The following is a 13,552-nucleotide window of genomic DNA, read 5'->3' on the forward strand; positions in this document are numbered from 1 at the left end:
TTTTCGGTAAGGTTTCCCCTTGTGTATATATGCCAGTCTTTGCTGATGTAGAGAAGTGCGATAGCGCGCGTAAGGAAGTAGAGTTCTATTTGTTTCGGTTCTCTTCTTATAAATGTTGCCAACGATCTCCGGTGTCCTCCGGTAGTCCTTCCGACGTTTCCTAGTTTCTCGGTGGGAAAACTCGGTCCGGCTTCTCGGCTTCCGACGGTTCATGTGGGATCCTCCAAGTACGCGTCCTTCGTACACGGCCTTAGAGGACGTGCAGGTTCTCGCAGCTCTTCGACTTTGTGATGTCGGTGAGACAGATTTTGTGCAGAATCTCCTTGGCGATGTGTAGCGACATTTGGGTGCGCGAGTTCCGCAGGTTCGTGGCACTGGCCCGCTTCTCGCGCTGCTCCTTCAGGCGTATCTGTCCGGTGGACGTGGCGGAGATAAATTTAGCACCATTACCGTAACGGGAGTGACAGGCGGACTTACCTGTTTGAGCACCCCGACTAGCAGCTCGTCGACGTTGTGCTGAATTCCGCTCGAAGTTTCGATAAACTTTGCCTCACGCGAAGTGGCCAAGTGTTTGCCCTCTGCAAAAAAAAAAAACAAATGGCACACAAAAGTGTCCCAACCCGTGCCCCGATTATAGGTCACTCTGCTGTATGTCCGGTTTCCCTGCCCCCTCGGCTTACCGGCCGTGGTGATGACTCGGGCTCGCGCCAGGTCCGACTTGTTGGCCGCGATGATGACCGCCTTTTCCTTCGTGTAGTGCTCGGACCAGAGGTAGTTGAGTATTTCCTCCGCCACCCGGAACGAGTTCCGATCGACGATCGAGTAGACGACGACGCAGGCGTGCGGTTCGTACGTTGACAACGAGTTTTCCACCTGCGGAATGTGGAACGTTTATGCATTCGTGTGCATAGGTGCAGGCCGGACCGGCAGCATCCAATCGGCCAATATTGGTCAACATTGCGCTCGGTGGTGGAAGAAGGCCAATCGGCCACGACCTTGGAAATTGTCACGTTTCGACCATCATCAAACATATTTGCAATGTGCGATGCTTGGGTGCCATTCCGTGGCGAGCGAATCGAAGCGTTTTTGCGCCCCAGACAATCAGAAAGTTCTAGCGGAACTGCACGGCACGATACGATTGCTTTCATTTTTCTCTCTCTCTCTTGTGGGGAAAAACTCAAGTCGGAATTTGAATCGGAAAATTAAGCGTAAATGAAAGATAGAGCCGAGTGGCGTTCGAGTGTAAATTAGATTAATGCAAATTATTCCACTTCTGCCATGGGGGAATAGACTTGCCGTGGGATGGTTGGATAATGTAGCCGAAATTCGATTATTCAGCAAATATGGTTTTAAATATTTAACAGATTATCGGTCTACAGACCAAGTTGATACTATGAAAACTCGATTAAGAGTCGCACTCTGGGCCTACTACGTACTTCATAGCAGTCGCAGCTGCTTTGATCCATGAGCTCATCTGCGACACAGTTTTTTTTATTCTAACCACTCAAACTCAGATACTTACACTCATTTCCACGTTCGGGTGATCGATGAATATCATCTCGGACTCCTCGGTGTCCAGCAGCACACTGACGGTCTTCTCGCCGAACTCATCATCTGGGAAGAATCGTGTCAAATGGAATCGGAAAATCGGGAAAAAACACAGAAACCGATTGAAGCAAGCATCGCAGCCACCCGGGCGATGTTAATTATGGCTTGCCGCCTCAACGGCCCCGAAGAAGCCGCTCTCCTTTGGGCATCAAAATTAATCATGCTACCGACCGACCACGGAGCCGTGGCCCCGACGTGCCTCGCTTCACGTTCTGGAAAATTGTTCAACTCGCACAGACCGCGGAGCAACCCTTGAAGCACCTCCGGTGTTTTCTCGGAATCGGAGTCTCAAATTGCCCGTGTGCCTGTTCTTGTCTGTCTGTGGCCGCCTCCGAGAGAGGATCATATGTTGTAACCCACTTTTCGTTTTTGCACATAATTAGGTCTCATCAAATTAACCTTTGGCCCACCGTCCCCCTCAGATAGTCCCGGCCAGCCCGGGCCGGGGGCGCACTCGGTGATTGAAACATTACAGTTTCGTGCGGTGGATTGTTAGACGATGAGGCTGTTATGGTGCCCGTGAAATGTTGTGGGAGCAAATTTTTCACTCCTCCGTTTGGCCACTGGCGGCGCGGCTCCACATTAACCAATGCTGATTAATTAACAAAGTAACGTAATAATAGGCGATTCCGTAATGAGCGTATGCTTACTGTAGCTTGGAAACTATGTTACGTTCTTGAACTGTTCTGATCCCACGTGGAGCGTCCGTTTCCGGACCGTGAGCCACGGGTCGTGTTTCATGTAGATTAGGTTTAGTATAAGTTGACTCTTTGATGTGAATGATGATAACTGCCATGGCAGTTATTGTGCCCCAACTGCTAAGCTTTACACAGTTCAACCTGTTTTGCTGTAAAGTTCTTTTCTACTAATCAATTATTTGCTCAAATGCTAACCCCCTTAGTGTCTAGTCTATGTGGAATTCTCGCCCAATACAGTCCACTACTTCAAATAGGGACTTTATACCTTTCATAGGAACAACACTTGGCTACTTACCAAGGCTAGCATCATACGTGTGCATGTACTCGGACGTCATAAACTGTGAAACCAGTGCCGTCTTGCCAACGCCAGAGTCACCCAGCATCACCACGCGGTACCTGGCGGAAGTAGATCCAAAGATCGCGAGGATTCGCTTAGGATTAATACTTTGGAAAGGGTCCTGGGTTTGCGTCCTGGTTACCTGGTAGGGATGGGTTCACTCTCGTCGTCCTCATCGCCGTGGGACGATGGAAGCGAGTCGACGGTGGCGTACCCTCCACCGCAGCACGATCCTTCAAAGGGCGACCTTTCGCTGGCCCTGTTCGGTGTTGAGGACGAGATTGGGAATGTGTCACTTGACGTCACCTTAGGCTGCGCCATCCTGCGCTCCCTCGACTTACCGGCTGGCGGTCGAGTTGACGCTGGTGTTACTCTTGGACCGCCGCGAGATGATCGAGTCGCCACAGTTCACGACCGTGCCCTTGCTGATCGAGAAGTGCCGCAACCGGTACAGATCGTCGCTCTGGCGCGGATTGTACGGTCGCTCCGGCAGCGAGCAAACGCGTGGCCGCGCGTGGTCCGGCACCGGAAGCTCCAGGAAGTTGGACGTTCGCCGCTGGCGCCCCCGAGCCGACGCCTGGAACGCCAGCGGGCCAAGGTCTTCGTTCGAGAACACGGACGCGTTGGAACCGCACGCACTTTTGATCGAGTCCCGCGAACCCTTCCGGCTGGCCAGGAAGGCGAGCCCGCCCCCCTTGTGGCTGCTGCGTCGCCGACCCGGACGACCCCCACCGCCGCCGCCGCCTCCGACACCGATCATCATGGCGGCATCGCTGGCCTGCGTCAGATCGCTGGTGGACTTGCGGCACACCAGCGACACCACACTGTCCGAGCAGGTCCGATCGAGCGTCGAGTGGGAGTTCCTCAGAACCTGCGTTTGGGAAGAGGCGGAGGTTGACCAGTAAGTAGACTCAGTACACTCAGGACATCCCTTGCCCTACCTGGTAACCGGGGTTCGAGATGATGTTGATCGTTTCGCTGTTGAGCTGGCGGCGCGAGTGTCGCGGTGAGACCGACGGAGACTTGGTCCGGGTCACGGCCGAGCTACTGTGGCCCGGTGAGCTACAGCTTGCCATCGAGCCATCCAGTATGGATTCACTGCGGAGGAGAACGAAGGAATAGAAGCTCTTGGGGACTGAGCCGGACCGGCGGCTGCTTACTTCTCGAGCGAGTTGTCCGGCGTTTTGCTGGGATAAATTCGTTTCTTCGCCCGATCGATGTCGTGCGTGTCGATTGATATGCTGTTGGAGAAGTCTTCCTTCGAGACGGAGGGATAGCAGAACTCGAACCGCTTGCCTGGGAAAAGAGGGACACACAGGAGTCACAGACAGGAGCTCTCGGGACCAGGATCACACGCAGGCCTTACGCTCAAACCGTGGACTGATGGCCACGTAGTCGAGCTCCACCGTCGACGGGGTGGTCACGGGCGTCGGGCTGCGGTAGTCGAACACGTCGCCGACGTCATCTTCGGTGGTTTTGATGATCTTCGGGCTGGCCGGCAACGAGGTGCGCTTGCTGGTGATACTGCTACTGCTCGGCCACGAGTCCGCGTGGGTTTTCTTCAGGTCGCGCCGGGCGCCACCGGACCTACCGGGGTTGGCCAAGGCGGGCTTCCTCGTTGGTGTCGGCTGCCCATCATCCATGTTGCGCCCCGGTGCTGTGTACGGTTCTGGTCCTGCTCAAGCAGGCTACATGTCTCTCGCACACTTCACTTCATTAGCATCCAGCCAATCACTTACGACGATGGGCTACCTCGAATGCCATCACCTGGAAATGCCACACACGTGAAATTTGATACGCCCCGTACCTTTTTTTTCGCCCCGTACCGTCCTGGAGTACTGTTCCCTGGGGTCTCCCCTGGTCCCTGTATAGATCGATATTTGTGGTGGTCGACACCAGTCGACGTGGAACGGCCCGAAAAACCAATCATCCATCAAAACGGACCCCCGGGGGACCCCTTTACCCGGGGGTAGACACAAAGGGTTTGGCAGTGTCCCTTGTTGTGGCTCCCGCCCGCCCGTACGCGTCGGGTGTGTTCGCTAAATCACGCGCCGTTGTTCGACACCAAATCCCATTCTGGGTCCCTTTTTCCGTTTTCGTCGGTGTCCGACGTGAAGGTGGCCACCGCCGTGAAGGTTCATCCTCCTGGCTTACTCCGGCACCGACCGGGCCCGGTGGTGGCCGTTGTTCACCCTCTGATAAATCTTCATCAAGGCAGGCAGGCAGGGTAGGATTTGTGAAAAAGGACGCGCCGGTCGATGTCGGACGGATGGAGGGGGCCTTACAATTATAGGCCACAGGGAAAACGAGTCCAGAAGGACGCTCTTCCATCGGACGCCGGGCCACGGCTTGGACCGGAAATGATGTCGAAGCGCGCGCGCCCTGAAGAGGGACCAGCTAGCGTACCACGGGTAGCGCCGGGAACCGGAAGATTAGGGACCTGCTCGGGTCGGGAAATTACATTACAACACTCCACGCCAACCTACACATCCCCAGTGCAGTGCTACAAATCGTCCCGGAACTCGCCGGCCGGCCGGTTGACGAGCCATAGCAAATCCCTGGGTTCGTCATTACGGGCGCCGTCCAAATCGATCGTCCGGCGAACGCGTGCGAAGGAAGTAGATGAAAGGTATTTGATAGGCGACGCCGCACGTGGTGGACGTAGGCGCTCCCAACTTCCGGTCACACTTCGGTCCGGTCCGGTCGGGGACTCGGGGTGTGACAACTTTACCGCGTCGCGATTACAACTTTTGGCCGCTGCCTGCCTGAAACAGATGAACTGGATGAAGAATTATGTTGCGTGTGGCCACGTCCCACGACACAACCACGCTCACCGGAAGTGGTGTGGTTTGGGTGGGTAGCGTGTGAAAATAAAATTTGCCAATACATTAATCTTGTCCCGGTTCATCCCGCGTTGACACATTTCGAGCCGGGAGCCGCCCCGGACTGAGTTCGGGCTCGACTTTGGACTCGAGAGCTTGGGGCGGACCTTAACAGGTGGTTCCCTGAGTGGTGAAGCTAGTTCAGGGTTTTGATTTTGTGGAAATAATCTTTAAATTGAAGACGGTTAGTCAGTGGACAGTAGTGAACCCATTGCCATATTACCTCTTCTAAGGTCTAAGGCCTATACAGGGTGGGAAATTTAAAATGGAAATATTGGGCAACCTAATATCGTTGACATTAGCTGTCAGATCGAGTAACAAGCCAAGGATTCAAACTGCGCTCAAGAACAATATTTGCTCAGCCATTGCCGCCAAATCTGACGAAAGCCGAAAGAAAGGCACATTTGGTTACTAAGGTCAGAGATGATTCATTGGCGCGGTATCATTTCTAAGAAGTGATTATAACAAATCTCCTTTGACCAGCATAAACGATTTTTCAAATGAACACCATAAAAATATTTTTAAAAATTGTTTTTTTAAAGAAACAAATGCTTCCACTTTAAATGGTCCACCCAAAATCATCTGACAGAATATCTTTGGCTTGCAGGAACGGCTTACTTCGTTTTGTCTGACGTTTGCACTGATTAGCGTTCCATAATATTATGACCATCATATTTTCCTTTTTACAGACCCGAAAGGGGAGCCGCGCATGGTGACGAATAACTTAAAATCACCAACTCCCAGTAACGCCACACGCCAAAAGTGAGCCTTTGAAAGCCTACCTTCACCACTTTTCGGCCCGGCTCAGCTTTAGTTTCGGTACTGTTTCACGAAAATTCCCCCCAGCTTCTCGCGAAGAACGGTTGGCCGAGCGCGCGTTGGCGATCCATTTCCGGCGATCCTGATTCCTAAGGCGGCGCTAGGGCGCTTGGCCGCGGATCTCGGCGGATGTTTTATTCATTAGGCTTATCGCCGGGCCGGGCCGGGCCGGGGAGATTACAAAATGGTGATGCTGGATAGCAGATGTCCCTGATGTGGCCGATGATGAGCGGGCTTAACATTAGCCAAATTTCGGTGCCAGGAACAGGGCGAAACATCCCCCATCCCTCTATCATCGGCACAACCAGGTGGGTCCTGTGAACGGTGGTGGGGCCGTTTAATGAACCAAATCCCCGACGGGTGTACCTGGGTGTCGTCTCCTTTTGACACTTTTGGTTAGTCGCCCGGGACGCCATCTTTGTTTCGGTCGTCTTCTTTTCTGCTGTCGTCGTCCTTTGGGGCGTTGATTGAAATTTTCATATTTAACCGTCAATCATAATGAACTCACTTTTTTGCACGCCGCCCGTACGGCAATCTGTCCTGGCCTCGTGGCGTGGCGAAAGGATCAACGTGGCACATCCTTTGTGTGCGGGCAGCTGCGGGCTTTGTGGTGCTTCGGTCCCACTTTGATTGGTTGTGACCCAAAAAGGGAGGGAGGCCCTCGCGGTGTGGCAACACCGGGTGGTCCAAAACCGTGTCCTGGCTCATAAAATGGTGCCCCTTTCCGTTGAGTGAGTTAATTTCGTACCGCCGTACCCTATTGGAGGGCGTATACTTTTACGGGCCATGACTGCATGAGGCCGACCGAGGACAAAAGAGTCGCGGTTCAATCAGCTCGCGTCCTGGCCCCCGGGTCCTGGTGGGGCACTCCCCGTAGCGCATAATGGAACCATAAACACGGTTCCTTCATATTGGTTCCCCGCCAGGGTGCGCAGAGTTTGATGTGTCGCTGGTGGGTCTCGCCCTTTCGACCGGTAACACATTAGTTTGCATCATGCTTTTGGAAAACTACAACACTCTCGGTATTGCCGGAAGTTCGGGAGATCTTCAACTTCACCGCGGACCAAAACTGGACATTGAAACCGGAGGCCGGCCAAGAAGTGTCTTCTGCTCATCTCCATCCCGGAGTCAAACCCCAACCACTCTGCGGAGTTGGCAAGAGTTTCGTGTTACGCAAACAGTCCCTTTGAACGCAAGTTATTACGTTCCAACCTCTCGTGGTAACTTTTTCTGCCCGCCTTGCCAAGTATTCAATGGGTGGAAAGAAGTTACATCCCAGGCCTGGTGGGAAGCAATTTGCAATTTTTTGGTCCCGTCCCACAAGAGCGAGAGTACGACGCGGACTTGAAAGGCGGCCATCTTGTTTCTTGCGGGGTGCGATCAATTTCATTAATGCAAAAATTGCCGCTGATTCGGTTTCTTTCAGCTCCAAGCTTGATTAAGCGCGCCCAGGCGTCGAGGCACGGACTCGTCGGACGTCGGACGGGGTGGATTGAATTTGATTAGCCAGGAAGCTGGGTTGACAGACCACCGAGCACCGACGACACTGGCTCCGGCAAAGTTTCTTTCCGGACATACACAACAGCGCCAAGGTAAGAGACGGGGTAATCTGCACAAAGTCGCTCACAGTTTGTCTCGTTTTAGGATTAGTTTCCTTCGGACGGAAATAGAGGGAAGTTACCCGCGGGTGCGGATCCCGGTCGGGCGGGTATATTGTGAGGAAGTAGTTTGCCGACCGGATATAGAGAGCGTCTATATCCCTGTATCGATCGACTTCCGCCGGTGAGCTTCCCCGGGCGTGCCAGGCCAAGTGTTGCTCTCTGTCGAGAAGTTTTGAAGTGGCGCCGACCAAGCGGCGAACGATGAGGACCCAGATGCTACACTGCAGGGAGTTCCCGGAACACCAGGTGCAGGTGCGCGGGTAAACGAGTCAATTATTCTCATCTTTCGAACCTCATCGGCGTCGCCCGCCCGGCTCCCCAGTTTCTGTGTGACGACTGTGCCGCATAATTACCCCGTTTCCTGCACGGGAGGGAGGAGGCCATTAGTATAGTGGGGCGAACGGGTGACCGATGGCGTAGTAGAACTTGTTGCAAAGGATTGATCATCCCGCCGGCCCGCGCTGGTGCCAGTGGTGGTTCTGGTGTGGCTACTTCCGGTGAAGCCGCAGCCCCGACACGTGGGCGAGGGGCTCTCGGAGGACGACCGGAAGTGGCATCATGTTGCACCGGTGCTGTGCTGTGCATTGTGTAGTTCATCAACGTCAACAAAGTGTGTGCAGTGTCGAGCAGCTAACAAGCGGCTGGCCTGGCCGGGCTTTGTGGCGTCGTATTATTCGGCCCCGTCGGAAGTCCGACGGGGCTGGTAGACCGTGTCAGAACAAGACCAGCCAGCCGGTCCAGCGTGGGATGGCATGGCGTGGTTGCTTTATGACCATCGTTGACACATCGTTGGTCGGTCGGTCGTTGCTATGGTCGCATTAATTGAATGCACCTCAGGCCGGACCACGGGGCGGTAGCTTAAAACCACCAGACTTCAACAGGACGTTCGGCTTCGGGTGTACGGCAGACAGGACGGCGTTTTGATTGGGTGCACCGCGTAGAGGAATTTAAGCTTCTCCCAGCTGGTATCTGGTATCCTGCCCGGTCAGATGAGTGTAATTGAAATATTTGCCTGAAAATGGTTCCAGTCCGTGGATGTGGAAGGGATCAACATTGATGGAGAACTTAGCGCGAAGGTTCAGTCCCAGTAGCGAAAGGACACAAATGTAGCGGTCGGTTGGACAGTTGGATATCGGAACCCACCCAGCAGCCCACACCGAATACCCGAAACCAATTCAATTTTTCAATCAGAATCTTCAGCGCACTGTGTGATGATTAAATTTCACCGAAGGGAGGATAAATGGAACCATTTTTACTGCGAACCAAGGCTCCGTTTGTACCGACGAGCGAAGAAGAACCCACGGGCTTTTGTTGTCTCGCCAATCTGTCCTCCTTCTCGAAACCCGCCAGGCGTTCGCCATTTTGTTTCTTAAAGGTGGTGGCCTCGGGAGCTGTAAGGCTACTTCGGAACACTACCACACGATTTGTTCGGCAACATGTGCTCTGCTTTATGTTGCAATCGTCCGAACGTCGTCTCACGCAAAGTTTATATAAGTTGTCTCACTCAATTCCAACAAACACTCGGACATGCTCGAGGAGCAAGGACCACGGACCACACAGAGAGAGAGCGTGTATTTATGTGTAATTGGGGTTCCATGTTTGTTGATCTGCTGCTGCTACGCGTAATAATTCCATAATCCATCTCGGTTACCTTTCGACAGGGGCCTGGCGCCGACGCTGGCCTTCCCAGTAATGCTTGGCAAACAATCAACACAACAAACAAACCGCATCCACCATTGACGTCCACTTCCCGGAGCCGGTGCTAGGGTCGCCCTGTGGCCCCGGGAATGTGATCCCGTGTCCGTCTTGGAACACGAAGGTCGGCCGAGAGGATCTTGGCTAATTAATTGGGTCCGCCTGAGCTGTTGGGGGCCATAGCCCCACATTTCACTTCACAAACAGAGCGAGAGAGAGGCAGTGTATGGTGTGTGCGTGTCGCGGGGATGCAATCGAATGCCCACCCAACGGGGAATCAATCAATAATCCTTGTTACGCCCATCGCAACGGCAAGTCAGGCAGGTGTACTTACTTACTGTGTCCGGGAGGGGAAACGGAACGGAACCAATTTAGCGATTAAAGCGATGACGGAGCACGGAAGTCGTCGGGGGGCAACTCGACAATTGGAAGCGGATTCCACTCGACAATGTAAATTCATTCGCGTGTCCGGCCTCTGGAAGGCAGCCTCCAGCGGCTTCACGAGCCACTGTTTCTTGCTGTGCTCGGTTGGCAATAAAAATGTGAGATTGGAACCGAGAAGACGGGAAACGGTGTTTTATCTGTTTTATGGCCGCCTTTCGCTGCGATAAAACGCTGTAGCTGAGGCCTCTAATATCCTTTTGCGGTCGCCAACCGTTCGAGCTCAACGAGTTGGGGGTTGGCGCAGGCCGCTGGTGGTAGTGGGTGCCAGTAATCGCATTTTAAGCGTGCCATGAATTGGATTCGAGCGACATTAATTTGAATTAAATCGTAATTAGAGCCAATCCGACGAGAGGGATCCCCGCCATTCCCAGGGGGGTCGGATTCTAAATGAATTCAGCAAGCAACCCACTGTAAGCCATCAACACCCTTAAGCGCCCCGGCACCTCGGATCGTCCTCTGTGTGTACGTGTGTTTGGGTGTGTGAGCAAAACATTGACCTAATTTTTTATGCATTTTTCAGTGCGCGAATTTCATCATTTCCGGGCCGGGCACGGCCGGTTTCCGGTCATACGATTGATGGCGAAAATGGCGTTCTCGGTCGTTTTCTAAAGCAGCCATTCTTCGAGAGATAAATGACACCCAGGAGCAGCGAAGTTTGGGCTTCGTGTTAGTCAGAAGCCAGTGTGGGCCACCCGAAAAAGGATAACCAACTGCTGCTGTAAAGCAATCATGGCGGCCAACCGCGCGCTATCCGGGATGAGTCGTCAGACTGTTGGGCTGTCGGATCGACCATTTATTTACCCATTTTGTCTTCCCTTTCCGCTGCGCGAAGTGATGTCGATGGCTTTCGACCTCGACCGGCCAAAGTTTTTGGGGTGAAGATGAAAGCCAACTCGCGGCCAACCGTTATCGGATATCGAATTTCAAATTATCCTTCGCGACGCGCCCACAACGGGCAGCTTTTCAGTTCGCTTCAAAGAAATTGTGTTGACGGCACACCAAAAGTTTTTCCATCGCCTTCGGCGGTGAAAGAAAGTTTTTTTCCCTCTCTTCGTGTAATCTGTTGGCGACTGCCAATGGTTGAATGAATCTTCTGTCCCCCTCTATGCGGGGCGCTTTTCGGAAAATCTGCGTTTCCCTTTCGCTCATTCTATTTGGTGCACGCTTCCGTTTGCCTTCAAATGGCCACTCGGCTTAGTAGTACAGTTCACCTGTTGCTACCCACTAATTGCCTTTTTTGTTGGGGTATTTGTTAGCGTTGGAGTGCCCTTCGTTGTTGTGAAGTTTAATGTTTATCGGATAGACTCATTTGCACTCTTGTTCCAATCCTTTTCCATGCGAAAAACGGCCGCTAAAACTCTTGGCATGAAACGAGCACTCATTGCAAATCGGTATGAAGTCACAGTCAAGTTTCTAGTTCCAGAATGATGAATATGATTTGGTTCATTGTGGTGGGATCGACTGGGAGCTACATCCATTATAAACTGCTGCAGAAAGTTATTGCGCTTCAATATAATCACCAATCGGAAGGTTGAACTACCTCGACACATGTCCTGTCAATGTAGTCCTCCCCGCGAAGGAGGGCTCAAAACTTAGCTGAGCTATCAGTAATCTGCCATTTTGTTGTTCTGTTTCCTCCAGCAAAAAAATGCCTTTTGTTAAACTTATTCCCCGCAGATGATCTTGAATAAGATTTCCCCAAGTAGGTGGGTTCCGATAGGTTTCCCAGAAGGGAATCCCAGGGAATGTTCCCCAGGTTGTAGGAGATGCTGCCAAATATTTTCACCCAATCCAAAAAGTTGGCTCCTGGAGTACATATTTCAGCGCAGGGGGTTTTGCCGCCTCGATCCGCCGATCGATATCCGACTTCCGGGGACCGATCACCAGCAGTAAACCCGCAGCGGGAACCGCTACCTTTCGTTCACACCACAAACCACAGAGAGTTTCAAGCACCAAAAATTCGATTTGTGTGTGCCGAGGACGAGGACGCCTTTTTGTGCGGTGCGAACTCTGCGTCAATTCGTGTCGGGGCGTACATCGGATTATGGGGCCCAAAATACGGAGCCAGGACTGCGGTGAAGTCCTTTACCGCTTTGAAAATAAATTAAGAAACCCAATAAACTCTTCTCGCAACACACATACACAGACGTGCATGTCGATCTTTGCTTCGGAAACTTTGTCCCGTTCCGTGTGTGTCGCGCCGAGGCGCAGGCATAATTTATTTAAAGCGATTACTCCTTCGTTCGCTGGGCGAACATCCTCGAACTCCGGGCGCTTCCGGCATCGCAGCGTAGCGCAGCGAGAAGAAATGGCGCGCCTTTTTTCGGGCGTCCGTTTCAAACGGCGAAAAGTTGGAGCCCCAAGAAAGGAAGTTGGAAATAAATGTCGATCCCATTCTGCCACGAGCAACCCATTCTGCGACGGCCGAACACAAAGACGTTGGCAAGACGAGCCATTTCTTTGCAACCAGCCTTGCGGTCCCATTGGATCCTAGGATTGCCTCCCTGCCGTTCTGCCATTTTTTTTTGCTTCGTTGTGTGTCCTTATTTCGGTTGGGCCTGTTGGAGGATGAAGCGATGTTCCTGCAGTCTTTTAATGTAATCCGGTGCCAAGTAATGACCTACCGGGGATTGTTTCGTGCACAGAGAGAGAGAAAGAGAGTGGGAGAATGAGTTTTGAACTTTAATACGACATCAGACAGATATGTTCCCCCTAATGATGCCGATAAAAAGTTAAAATTTGTTTAACAAACTTCGCCCAAAATTATGGGCAATTGTGAAGCCCCCCAACGCATCACGATCCTCGGGAGGACTCAACGAGGCCCCTATCAATCATCGCCATCCGTTTCGCGCAAAACCCAGCCTCCAGTGTGGGGTGTTGCGCCGTCCGTGATGGTAAATTTTATACATTCAATTTTACAACGTTCTCCGGCTCGCCGGCTGGAAACGGAGAACTTAACGCAATTTTGATCGATTCGCTCGCGCGCACCGCGTAAAGTGCTTTAAATTACGTTTGCGTCAGGCACAGCGGAGGACCCCGACGACCATCCCGACAAGCAAAGGGGACAAATCAAGTCTCGCCGTTGTCGTCGTGGAGCGTAATGTCGGACGTTTGTGCGCTAAATTGGCAATAAAGGACATACAAACCGTCTCGCTGGTCGGTTTGACCGGCTGGTTTGGCTGTCTGGTGCTACAGACGGCAGTAAAGAAGTTGGACAATGGGAAAAGTTCATCTTCTCGGTATGAGACATAAAGATAGGGCGAAGAATTCCATTCTTAGTCCAGATGGTTCTTAGACTTGTTGTTTGTATTAGATTGTCGTTGGACAGCATTAGATATCCGGTCTGGTGTCAATCGGTTCCCAATTACCACGGCTACTGCAGTATGTCCCCGGGAACAAGTGTTACCG

At 52.5% G+C, this 13,552-nt stretch overlaps 1 protein-coding gene across 1 annotated transcript; it reads right to left on the reverse strand.

The window, feature by feature from the left end:
• Nucleotides 1–250: 250 nt before the first annotated feature.
• On the reverse strand, nucleotides 251–4,286 carry LOC131215933 (arf-GAP with ANK repeat and PH domain-containing protein cnt-2-like). Its single transcript, XM_058210328.1, has 10 exons — nucleotides 4,010–4,286; nucleotides 3,804–3,939; nucleotides 3,585–3,741; nucleotides 2,985–3,514; nucleotides 2,786–2,902; nucleotides 2,602–2,702; nucleotides 1,523–1,614; nucleotides 681–873; nucleotides 478–578; nucleotides 251–409 (listed from the first exon to the last, which is right to left on the reverse strand). Exons 1-10 carry the CDS (start codon nucleotides 4,284–4,286, stop codon nucleotides 251–253), a joined length of 1,863 nt encoding a protein of 620 aa, XP_058066311.1.
• Nucleotides 4,287–13,552: the final 9,266 nt, after the last annotated feature.

The sequence above is a fragment of the Anopheles bellator genome, chromosome 1 (genome assembly GCF_943735745.2).
Source record: "Anopheles bellator chromosome 1, idAnoBellAS_SP24_06.2, whole genome shotgun sequence".
Classification (NCBI taxonomy): Eukaryota; Metazoa; Arthropoda; class Insecta; order Diptera; family Culicidae; genus Anopheles; species Anopheles bellator.

What these genes read in the sequence shown, in the direction of transcription:
- LOC131215933 (XM_058210328.1), bottom strand. Translation starts at nt 4,286, where the DNA reads ATGGATGATGGGCAGCCGACACCAACGAGGAAGCCCGCCTTGGCCAAC. An exon ending in CATCAGTCCACGGTTTGAGC is followed by an intron (nt 3,940 to 4,009) that starts GTAAGGCCTGCG and finishes CTCTTTTCCCAG; the next exon opens with GCAAGCGGTTCGAGTTCTGC. An exon ending in AGTGAACCCATCCCTACCAG is followed by an intron (nt 2,703 to 2,785) that starts GTAACCAGGACG and finishes TACTTCCGCCAG; the next exon opens with GTACCGCGTGGTGATGCTGG.